General features: G+C 40.3%; 1 protein-coding gene and 1 pseudogene across 11 annotated transcripts in view; one reads left to right on the plus strand and one right to left on the minus strand.

The window, feature by feature from the left end:
- The window catches only part of ACACA (acetyl-CoA carboxylase alpha), a 324,373-nt gene that overhangs the window by 243,845 nt on the left and 68,084 nt on the right, over nt 1-12,444 (plus strand). For all 11 annotated transcript variants that reach the window (XM_031011317.3, XM_055388359.2, XM_031011323.3 and 8 more), the window contains 2 exons: nt 2,761-3,030; nt 9,011-9,108. In XM_031011317.3, the coding sequence (XP_030867177.3) occupies nt 2,761-3,030; nt 9,011-9,108 (368 nt within the window). The remainder of the gene's footprint in view (nt 1-2,760; nt 3,031-9,010; nt 9,109-12,444) is intronic.
- Nucleotides 1,671-2,195, minus strand: LOC101136489 (large ribosomal subunit protein eL20-like; annotated as a pseudogene).

A 12,444-nucleotide genomic window follows, 5' to 3' on the forward strand; every position in this document is an offset into this window, starting at 1 on the left:
ATATCATAAAATTTGGTGTAAAACGCAATCTTTCTAACTACAAATGCATTTAGAGGAAAATTGACAGAAAATAGCTTTTCATTCCTGAAAAACAAAAGGTTTGGGGTTAGAGGGGCATGTGTGAAGGCAGATAAAGCATTTCTCCTCATGCAGGGATTATATTAACTAGCTTCTTAGAAACCACAACCAAAATTATCCTGATATTTGAATGTTCACTGTGTTATTTTTTGAATGATCTATTTTTCCTTCCTTTCTCTGTCTTTAATGAGTAGATAGAGTAATACCTTATCTTAGAAAGTGATTGGATTTTTTTCTGTGTATTATATCCATTTTGACTTGTATTTGGCCAATGGTATGATATATTAAATAGCTTATATTTATCTGTGGGTGTTTCATATATATATTTCCTAATGCTGAGAATCACAAATAGCTGTGTAGAATGCTTCAACCAGCCTGATTACAGTGGATGTGCAATTGGATTGAGGAATGTGTACTCAGAGCTTATGATCACTGGCCCGGTTGAGTCTGGGTGATGCATGTGGCTTTCCAGGGATGCTGCTATTTACTTCTGTTAATGGCCCTTCTTGATGGCCAGCTCCCCAGTGAGGTGATATGCAGCAGCCTGGGGATGAGGGACCAAGGCTGCAGATGTGGCTGGGGCTCCATTAGGCAGGACCAGGGATGCTCATCTGGTAGGTAGGCTTTGTGTTTGGTGGCGAGTGGTGGGGGCAAGGAGGGGGGTGAGAGACAGAAAGAAAGGGGGAAAAAAAGAATGGAAAACATTACTTATCCAGGTATAGGGGAAACAGACAGGCAGACGTGAAAAACTACAGCTGTAACTAGAGTATGAATGAATAGCATAGAAAAGAAATGGAACTAGCAAATATACAAGTAGAAGGATTGACTAGTTCTCATATAGAAGGGGATTAAAACAGGAGAGGGCTGTGAGAGTTTGGGAAGAGACGTGTCACCTCTGCCTTTTAAGTCAATATCATTTATTTGTGTAGCTGGCCAGATGCTGCTGAACAGAGAGCAGAGATTTACATATAGTGCAGCAAGAGATTAGTTATTTCCATCCTTTGGTTTTTCTGGTGCTAGGAGAAAGCAAGAGATGCTCACAAGGATGCAATGTTGAGCATTGGTAAATTCTAGCAGAAATGGAACATACCTGAAACAAATCAGTAAAGAGTGTTTCTGTTATTCCTATCAAATGCTAGAGGACAGTACAAGGAGCCTGGATCATGAAAAGTGTACAGTCCGTGAGACGTGATCCTTTTTCTGCTTCCTTGTGTGTTAAAGATTTCTTGGAACAAATGTCACAAAAGATGGAAATAGTGTCTGTGATAGTCCATTTGTGTTGCTATAAAGGAATACCTGAGGCTGGATAATTTATAAAGAAAAGATGTTTATTTTTGGCTCATGGTTCTGCAGGCTCTATAAGCATGGCAACTGCATCTGTTGGGCTTCTGCTAAGGGTCTCAGGAAGCTTATGATCTTGGAGGAAGGTGAAGGGGGACCCAGCACATTACATGGTGAGAGAGCAAGAGAGAGGTGAGAGGGAGCAAGAGAGAGGTGGGGGGCAAAGTGCTACACTCTTTTTTTTTTTTTTTTTAAGCACCGTGACATTTTTGAGTTAATTTAAGCCACACCTGGGTGAGAGGGCCCTGCACCTAGAAGAAGGTGTTGGGACTCTTGGTGGTGAAGTATGGCTTATGCTAACCATGCAGGACCCCATGGGGCAGTGGGAACTTGATCTCGGAGTCATGGAACTGTTTGACCGCCAGCTGGCAGCACTTGCTGGCCGCAGTCTCCACCTTCATGATCTGGGTGTAGTGGGCCTTTGTGTGATGCCAGGTGCCCATGTCTCACTAGCACTGGATGACAGCACCCATGGTGGTCAAGTCCTGATATCCAGTACATGTTGTAGGTGCTGCTACGGGAGTCGTAGTGCAGCTAGATGCCAGATTTCTTCACCTGCAGGGGGAATTTCTCAAACACCTACCTACAGTAGACAATTTTCCCTGAAGACTCCTTATCTTCTTTAGCTGAGATACCAAGTACCAGAGACGGGACTTGGCAATGACATGATTAGGTGCAAAGATTCGCATACCACAGAAGGGCAGCATGTGGCATTCGGGGGTGGGCAGGTAGCAACCCACCACCTTGTACTCTTGTAGCGTGCCCAAGGCATTCATAGCACTCTCTTCATGCTTGCTTTCACCCACAAAAGGCCACACTCTTTCAAACAACCAGATCTAGCATAAACTCAGATCAGAGGGGAGCACCAAGCCATTCATGAGGGATCCACCCCATGACCCAAACACCTCACACCAGGCCCCACCTCTAATGTTAGGGATCATATCTCAACATGAGATTTAGAGAGGACAGACATCCAAACCATATCAGTGTCTTAGTATATATGGCAGTAAAATGAGAAATCTAGATTTAATCAACAGTGCCATGGCATTCTTCCACATGTATCCTGAGTGCATTTAGATTTTGGCTTTTCTGTCTTCTTTGAGCAGGCCCAAAGAAGGAATTGAGACAGTTTTGAAATACACAGTAGACCAGCTGTTCTCAGCATAATCTAGCAGTATACTAGAATGTCTTTTGTAGTTTCCCACAGGGAGTTTGGCTCCTTAGCAATGTGTATATTTACATAATGGCTGTGCCTAGGTATACTCTGATACCTTCAATGAACCTGAAAAAAATTCTGCCTGTAAGAAACTTCTGTTCATTTGTTTGTTTATGCCTTTCCAGATTGGCATGGTAGCTTGGAAAATGACCTTTAAAAGTCCTGAATATCCAGAAGGCCGAGATATCATTGTTATTGGCAATGACATCACATACCGAATTGGGTCCTTTGGGCCTCAAGAGGATTTGTTATTTCTCAGAGCTTCCGAACTTGCTAGGGCAGAAGGTATTCCACGCATCTATGTATCAGCCAACAGTGGAGCAAGAATCGGACTGGCAGAAGAAATTCGTCATATGTTTCATGTGGCCTGGGTAGATCCTGAGGATCCTTACAAGGTACACACTAAGAACATATACTACTTCAAGGTGCTATATGGTTATGCTACATGTGTGGAGAGGTGGGGGAACGGTAGAGGTTTAAGTTCAAAAATCACCACTTATGGTAAAAATTAAATATAAACAAAATTATTTGTGAAAATTCTTTAAGACAGCATATTAGAGACAAATTATTTCTCAATATGTTCACTTGGTTTTTCTTCCATCTATAAAACAGGTTGCTGTTTCTTTGGTTGAGCACTAGATGAAATAGTAGGTATGCATTTAGTGCGAGACATGCTAAATCAAAAATATATCTTTAAACTATTTCATTGTGGCTTCCAGGACTTATGGTCAATCATCAACAAAATCCCTTACCTCCTCATCTTCTGCTCCAACCTCCTTGTTCACCTCGAGATCTGTCTCTCCTCTAAAGATATTGCTTCCCCTGTAGCCCTCTGAAGTACTGACTGATTTCTGTCTTTCTTTTGAATCACTGAGCCTGGAAGGGGAATATTGTCCTCCTTGATCCTCATTGCTGCTTCCAGACACCTCTCCCTTCTCTCTGAAAAAATCCCATCTTTGAATATCATGTCATCAGACTGTGCCATACCCTCACTGCTCCTTGTGTTTCCTGATCCTTTGGTCACTCCCTCTCATTCTTTGCATCTTTTAGTTCCTGGCACATTGTCACTCTGTCCATTACTAATAGTCATGTGATAATTCTTGGTGATTGCTATATCCACATAGATGATTCTTCCCATAATCTGGCCTCTTGGATCCTTGACTTCTTTTCTTCTAGTGGTTCTATCCTATACCCTAGCTCAGCCTCTCATTCCCCATAATCTCAATTTCAAGTATCTCTTTCTTTGCTACCCCCTCCATCCTCTCTTTCCAGCTCCCTCTCTCTAGTCCAACAATCCTTTGAAATCATCAGTACCATTGAGTTGAACTCACCTGTTTATCCTCCCACTTTTCTTCTGTTCTTCACTCCCTCCTTACACCTTATTTCATTCCTATCTGGCTTAAACTCCAAGGTCAGTCCTTGATTAATCATTATAATCACCATCTTTTCTGCACCTTCAACTTTCTCTCTCAACTTGCTTCAACTTGCTTCTCTCTTCACTCTGCTTACTCTGTGCTTTTACAGAGTGTTTAAATCCAACTCTCTCCATTCTGCTCCCATGCCTGCACCTGCCCAGCTGAACTTTGATGGAGAAAAAAACAGTTCTGTTGACTGATCTTACTTTAAATTCAAGCTTAGCAACCTCCTGGATGACGGTTTCGCATCTCTCCCCTCAAACCTGTAACACCCACTTCCCTCTCCCCACTCTTAGCTGATACCATCAGACCTTGCTTCCCAATTTTCAAGAAAAGAGAAACAATGAGAAGAGAGCTTATACAAGCTTCCATGTACCTGCATCCATTGTGCCCTTACTCTTCACCTTCTCTTCTACACTTTGAATGAACGGTTCCTACTTCTGTCTAAAGACAATCCGTCCTCTTGTACACTTGATCTCCTTTCTTGCTAACTTAAGTGTACGATCAACACTTCTTCCTGCTCTTTTATGCATCAGCACTTTTTCCCTCTGTACTGTATCAGCCCTTTTAGCATACAAACACCCCTCCAGTCACTGTCCCTCTCCTCCTTCCCTTTACAGGAAAATTTTTTTAAAGGAGTTGTTCTTGCTGTCTCCAGATGTTCTTCTCCCATTCCCTCTTGAACCCACTTCACTTGAGCTTACACCCTTACCATTCCACTGAAGCTGCTTTTGTCAGGGTCACCAGTGATTCCATATTACTGAATTCTATGGTGAATTCTCAGTCTTCACCTTAGTTATTTGACAATAGCATTAGCATTTGGCACAGTTGGTCATTCCTTCATCCTTGAAATACTTTCTTCTGTTGGCTTCCAAGAGTCCAAAGTCTCCTTTTTATCTTCCTGCATTCCTGGCTCCTCTTTCTCAGTTTCCTTTGCTGCCTTTCACATCTTTAAATGTAAGAGTATTTCAGGAGATGATGGAAATACTCTATATTTTGATTGTGGTGGTGGCTACCTAAGTCCATACATTTGTCATAACTCATCAAATTATAACACTTAAAACTGATGAATTTTATTGCATGTAAATTATATTTCAATAAAGTTCATAGAAAAACTTTATTAAAGTATGGGAATTGATCCAATACAGGGGTTTTTCTGGGGCTGATGAAAATATTCTGGAATTAGTGGTAATGGTTGCAAAACATCTGAATATACTAAAGTCTACTGAGTTATACATTTCAAAATGGTGAATTTTGGCTGGATGCAGTAACCCAGCACTTTGGGAGGCCGAGGCAGGCAGATCACTTGAGGCCAGGAGTTCGAGATCAGCCTGGCTAACATAGCGAAATACCATCTCTACTAAAATATAAAAAATTAGCTGGTCATGGTAGCACACGTCTGTAATCCCAGCTATTCGGGAGGTAGAGAGGCATGAGAATTGCTTGAATGCGGGAGGTGGAGGTTGCAGTGAGCCAGGATCGTGCCATTGTACTCAGCCTGGGTGACAGAGTGAGACTCAAAAAAAACTTTAAAAACCAAAAGGTTGAATTTTATGTTATATTAATTTTATCTCTTTTTTTTTTTAAGAGACAGGGTCTAGCTCTGTCACCCAGGCTGGAGTACAGTGGCACATTCATAGCCTACTGCATCTGCCAACTCCTGGGCTCAAGTGATCCTCCCACCTCCACCTCTCAAGTAGCTGGGACTACAGGCGCACACCACTACACCCAGCTAATTTTTTTATTTTTCATAAAGACAAGGTTTTGCTGTGTTGCCCAGACTTGTCTCAAACTCCTGGCCTCAAGTGATCCTCCCACCTTGACCTCCCCAAGTGCTGAGATTATAGGCATTAGCCACTGTGCCTGGCCAGTTTTTTTAATTATAAGAAAAAGTGAATGGAGACATGTCAGGAGCACAGAGGCTGCAGCAGGACCAAGAAGTTCTGGACTCCCCATTCTCAACCCCACTAGGACCCAATGCCCTCTCACCTGGTGGTTTGGCAAGACAGCCAATATAGAAAGTAGGGTAGAAGGAAAAAAGAGATTCAAGGGCTTGGTCCCTGGACTATTCCTCTTTTCCTATTCACCTTCCCTTGGTGATCTCATCCTGTTTTTTTGTTTTGTTTTGTTTTTTTGAGACAGGGTCTCACTCTGTTGCCCAGGCTGGTGTGCAGTGGTGTGATTATGGCTCAGTGCAACCTCTGCCTCCTGGGTTGAAGCAATTTTCCAGCGTCACCCTCCTGAGTAACTGGGACTACAACCATGCACCAGCATGCCTGGCTAATTTTTTTGGTTTTTGTAGAGATGGGGTTTCCCCACGTTGCCCAGGCTGGTCTCGAATTCCTGAGCTCAAAGTGATCCGCCCATCTTGGCCTCCCAAAGTGCAGGAATTAGAGGTGTGAACCACCGCACCCAGCCTCATCCAGTCTTTTAAAGCTTTAAGTTTCATGTACAAGCTGATAAACTTCCAAATTTATATCTTACCCCTGAACACAAGATTCATATATCCAGACTCAACATCTCTACTTACATCTGCCTAAATGTCTGCCTAAATTGTAGCTTCTAATCTTCCTTTAATGTGTTCTTCCCACAGTCTTCTGTCTCAACAGATGGTACCTCTATTGTTTCATTTGTTCAAGTAAAAGACCTTGGAGTTATTCTTGACTTCTGTCTTTCTTGCACACCCCACATTCACTTCCACACCCCATTCATCCATCTAAACAGTAAATCATGTTTACATCCCTACCTTAAAATATATCCAGAATCTGAGTACTTCTAACCAATTCCACTGCTACTTACTAGCAGTAGCAGTAGTCTAACTCTTCTTACCTGCATATTGCAGTACCCTCCTAATTGGTCTTCCTGCCTCTGGCCTTGCTCCCAGCCCCACCCAAGGTCTGTTCTCAACAGAATGTAGAATGAGGCCATGTGTGGTGGCTCATGCTCATGACTGTAATCCCAGCACTTTGGGAGGCTGAGGCAGATGGATCAACTTGAGGTCAGGAGTTCAAGAACAGCCTGGCCAACATGGTGAAACCCTCTGTCTACTAAAAATATAAAAATTAGCTGGGCATTGTGATGGATGCCTGTAATCCCAGCTACTTGGGAGGCTGAGGTGGGAGAATTACTTTAGCCCAGGAGGCAGAGGTTGCAGTGAGTCAAGATCGCACCACTGCACTCCTGCCTGGGTGACAGAAGGAGACTCTGCTCAAAAAAAAAAAAAAGATAGAATGATCTAGTTAAAGTATAAATCAGATCACAAAATTTTTCTCCGCTTAAAACCCTTTAATAGCTTCCCAATTCATTCAAGTAAAAGCCAAAGATCATATAGTTGCCTACAAGGCCTTACATAGATTGGCTTTCCAGTACCACTCTGCCCTCATTTCTTGCTACAGCCTCCCCCGACCATTCCACACGTTGGCTCTACCCGACTCTGCTTTCTTAAACCTGCGAAGCACATCATGCCTCAGTGCATTTGTACTTGCTGTTCCTTCTACCTAGAATGCTTTTTCCTCAGATATCCTCATGTCTCATAGCCTCAGCTTCTTTAGGTCTTTACTCAAATGACACTTTTCAAGGAGGCTTTCCTTGGTTATTTTTTCTAAAAGTTCGACTGTCTACCTTCTCTTTCATTTTGTTTTCCTTAAACATTATTCCCATTCACATTATACATTTTACTTATTTTGTGTATTTCCTGACTTTCCGAGTAGGAGGTATGTTTCATAAGGGTAGGAATTCTTGTCTATTTTTGTTAATTCCTGTTTTTCCAGTGCCTGGAATAGTACCTTGTACATAATAGGCACTCAGTAAATGTGTACTGACTGACATACTAATGACACTCAGTGCTGTCAGGCATTCTCAACCCAAATCATGCAAGACCAATCACAGATTTATGTCTTTCCCATGTTGTGCTCACTGTGGGACATACATTTATTGAGTTAAATGGTGGGCATAATTTCTCATAGTATTTAAAATGCTTCCCTGTGTTTACTTATTTTTTTGACTGAGTGACTAATTCACTTAAGTTAAACACATATACCATGTAACTCTACTTTGTATGTGGCTGTGTGTATAGATACATATAAATCAATTATGAAATGTTAGTATAATTGTTTACATGTAAATGGGCATTAGGAGTTGTTTATTGAAAAAACAAAAGATCTGAGTTCAGTTTTCACTATTAGCACTGTATAGACTTCTGATTTTAATATCGAATCTCCTAGATTTGCGGTTTTCTGTTATCCCTTGCTTGTATTTATTTTGATGATCCTGTGGATTTGAGAGAGTGAAAAATAGTAATTCACACAATTCTTTAATTACATGTTGATATCTTTAATAGAGATGTCACTAAAGATCAGAAAATGACCCTTTAACCCTGTTGAAAATGAAATGAGGCCGGGAGCAGTGGCTCACGCCTTTAATCCCAGCACTTTGGGAGGCCGAGGCGGGCGGATCGCGAGGTCAGGAGATTGAGACCATCCTGGCTAACACGGTGAAACCCTGTCACTACTAAAAATACAAAAAATTAGCCAGGCGAGGTGGTGGGTGCCTGTAGTCCCAGCTACTTGGGAGGCTGAGGCAGGAGAATGGTGTGAACCCAGGAGGCGGAACTTGCAGTGAGCTGAGATCGCGCCACTGCACTCCAGCCTGGGCAACAGAGTGAGACTCCATCTCAACAAAAAAGAAAGAAAGAAAGAAAGAAAATGAAATGAAGGGAATATACTTGGAATTGCAGCTATAAGGTGTCTTGTTTCAAGGACAGTTAGTGAGTGAAAAAATAAGCACTTCATCTTTCAAAGGAGGACTGTCTGTGCTAGTATTCTATTAGACAGTAAACCTAAGAAGTGATGTGGCAATTTAAAGCTAGCTGTGGAACAAGCTTCATTATGTATGCTTTGCTGTATCTTCTGATTATATGACAATGGCAAATAATGAGTTAAAAACTATTTGTGCTTCACAGGGATACAGGTATTTATATCTGACTCCTCAAGATTATAAGAGAGTCAGTGCTCTCAACTCTGTCCATTGTGAACACGTGGAAGATGAAGGAGAATCCAGGTAGGTATATATGTATTGGAATAATTTGGTCATGACTAAAGAAAGGAGAATATGGTATTTTTTTCCATTTTGTACGGCTGTTCATAACCTTGAAGAACATTGAAGATGACATAATCTAGATGTTTTAGGTTTACGTCTAGCTCTACCACTTATTAGCTGAAGAACCTTGGGTTATTGATTGAAGTTTTTAAATTTATAATACTTAATTCATTTTAGAAAAACTGAAACATGTAAACAATTATAAAGAAAAAAAAATTAGCCACAATCCCACCTTCAGGCCATGATTATGAATTTATGTTATACACTTGCTGTCTTTTCTATAGACATATCTTTTTTCTATGTGATTGAGATTATAACAAGAATTTCTTTTATAATTTATCCTTTTCACTAAAAACTATTTTTGGGGAAATTTCATGTATTCTTAAAACATTATTTAAGAATATGATGCTTAATGTCTACATAGTATTTTATTATAATAAATATATTTGAACATTCAGACTATTTCTAATTTTTCACATCCCTGGGCTGAACCCCCTTAAGGGACATTTATATAAGTTTCATATAAACTTTTAGGAATTAAAAGCTCTGATCATCCCTTTTTGGTTAATTTCTAGAAGAGAAATTGCAGGTCAAAAAGTCAATTTTTAAGGATTTTAAAAAATAATTTTAAATTGCCTTCCCAAGATTTGCATTTCTGTCAGCAGTGTAGAATAGGATTTGTTTCCCTCTCTAATTTTTCTTCACCCCTGCCAACATTGATTATTATCAATTAATAAAATGGAATAAAAATGGCAATTGTTATTTTAACTTGTATTTTTGACTCCCAGTGAAGTTGAATGTTTTTATATAATCTATCTGCAACTATTTTTAAGAATGTTAATTGCTTGGCTGGGCGCAGTGTTTCACGCCTGTAATCCCAGCACTTTGGGAGGCTGAGGCAGGCAGATCACTTCAGCTCAGGCAGCCTGGCCAACATGGAGAAACCCCATCCCTACTAAAAATATACAAATTAGCCGGGCCTGGTGGCGCATGCCTGTAATCCCAGCTACTTGGGAGGCTGAGGCAGGACAATCGCTTGAACCCGGGAGGTGGAGGTTGCAGTGAGCCGAGATGACACCACTGCACTCCAGCCTGGGTGACAGAACAAGACTCCATCTCAAAAAAAAAGAAAAAAAAAAGTTAATTGCCCTAATACTATTTACTGAAAATTTACTCTTTTGTGTTTTTTTGTTCTGTCTGTCTGCTCTTGGGTTAATACCACACTATTTAAACTATTCTAGTGAGGCAAATTTTCTCACATTTTTAATTTTTCCTCAAGTATTGTTGGCTACTTTTGCTTTTTTTAATGTAGAGGGTTTTTGTTTTTAGAGACAGGGTTTCACTCTGTTGCCCAGGCTGGGATGCAGTGGTGTGATCATAGGTCACTAAACCCTCAAACTCCTGAGCTTCAGAGATTGTCCCATGTCAGCCTCCCAAGTAGCTGGGACTATAGACAGGTGCCATCATGCCCAGCTAATTATTTTTTTAATTTTAGAGATAGAGTCTTGCTAGGTTCCCCAGGCTGGTCTCAAACTCCTGACCTCAAATAATCCTCCCACCTCAACCTCTGAAGTAGCTGCGATTACAGGTGCAAGCCACTGTGTTTGGCTAGAGTCTCATGTTTTTCTAATTCCAAAAAAGTTCCATAATGATTTTGATTCAGATTGCATTGAGTTTACACATTAATTTAAGAACTGACATGTTCATAATACTAACTTTCCCCAAAAAGAAACAGGGTATGTTTTTCCGTTTATATGAGTGGGTTTTTTTTTGTTTTGTTTTTACGTTTTGTAGTTTTCTTCATATAGGTTTTGCCAGAGGTTCCCAAACTTTCTTGGTTCATGGCATCCTTAGTGTCTCAGTAATTTTTTCATAGCACCCCTGGGCTATAAGATATACTTAATATTTCTGCTTATTAGGTAAACAATAAGTATTTGTGTCCTAAGAACTTAATAATCATTTGAAAAAATTATATACATAAATTGAAAAAATTTATTCTTAAATAATTACAGTTACTTACTAATGAGATATTTGTGTCTGCATAACATCTCAAACCTTGGAATCAGCTTGGATATAGCCACCCACATTTCTTGTTCTTCATTGAGTTTTCACAGAAACTTCAAAAATCTAGCTTGCAAAGACAGGACATTTTCAAAAGGAATGTAGCACTATTCTAACGTTAAGCTAGTAGTTCACATAAGGTCACAGATACCACATATAATAGTGCTTCTCTCAAAAATTTAAAATATCTTGTAGTGCTTCTGGGAGTTCATCATGGTGCCCTGGGACACAATATAGTTACGGTGAGATTCTGCCAATTTCTTCATGCTTATTTCTAAATATTTTGCATTTTTTCTTGCTACTCTGAATGGGATTTTCCCCTATGATATTTTTTAACTCTTCATTTCTGGAATCTATGAATATTGAGTTTGTTACAGGCAAGTCTGGCTGGGTCCTTGAATATTTATGACTATATGGACCTTATACAAACAGGCACACAAACACATATACAATTAATGTAGTTAATTAACCCCCTTAAGGGACAGTAGCCTCATTTCTGACATAACTTTAGGATAGAGTCTAGATACAGAACAAAAGGAAGAACTGGGAAATTAATGGATATTAGGAGAGGCTAAAAATAGAAAGGCAGCAGAATCTGGGAAGCAGAGATGCAAAGTCACAGACCAACAGCAAGGGCAAAGAAAAAGAATTGATGGAGGGCTGGAAATGAAGAAGGGAGCAGGAAAATATGGGGGCAGGAGGAAGTATTTTAAGAGCCACTATGGGGTACTTATTTATTATTTCAATTTATAAAACTATGCCCACTGCCAAGCCTTCTGGGTACACGTGGAACAATAAATAATATATGCCCATCTCTACTTCCAACTTTGTATTTTTCCTTTCTTTTATTAGTTGCATTCCCCATCTCCCATTTCCCATTATCAGCTATCACTCCTAATCCCCTGCCAGGAAGACAGATGAGTGACTCCCACTCGATCCACAGGATGCTTTCTGGACAACTTGGTCAGCATTTCACTTCTACACACATTCCACCTTCCCCTCCAGAGGACATATCCAGGGACCCTTGTGTATATACTTGATATTTATGAAGGAGTACGAATGGGAGTTCAGTATGTTGACCTTTGCTTCATCCTACCTTAGAAGAGGATTTTTGACTTGAGAAACTAAGCTGAGCATTCTCACTACCGCTCTGTTTGGATATTCTCTTCCTGCGTAAAATTGTCTGAAATTGTTGATATGATGCCTATTGCTCATTATAGAGATATACATTGACCT

This window comes from Gorilla gorilla, chromosome 4 (assembly GCF_029281585.2).
Source record: "Gorilla gorilla gorilla isolate KB3781 chromosome 4, NHGRI_mGorGor1-v2.1_pri, whole genome shotgun sequence".
Classification (NCBI taxonomy): domain Eukaryota; kingdom Metazoa; phylum Chordata; class Mammalia; order Primates; family Hominidae; genus Gorilla; species Gorilla gorilla.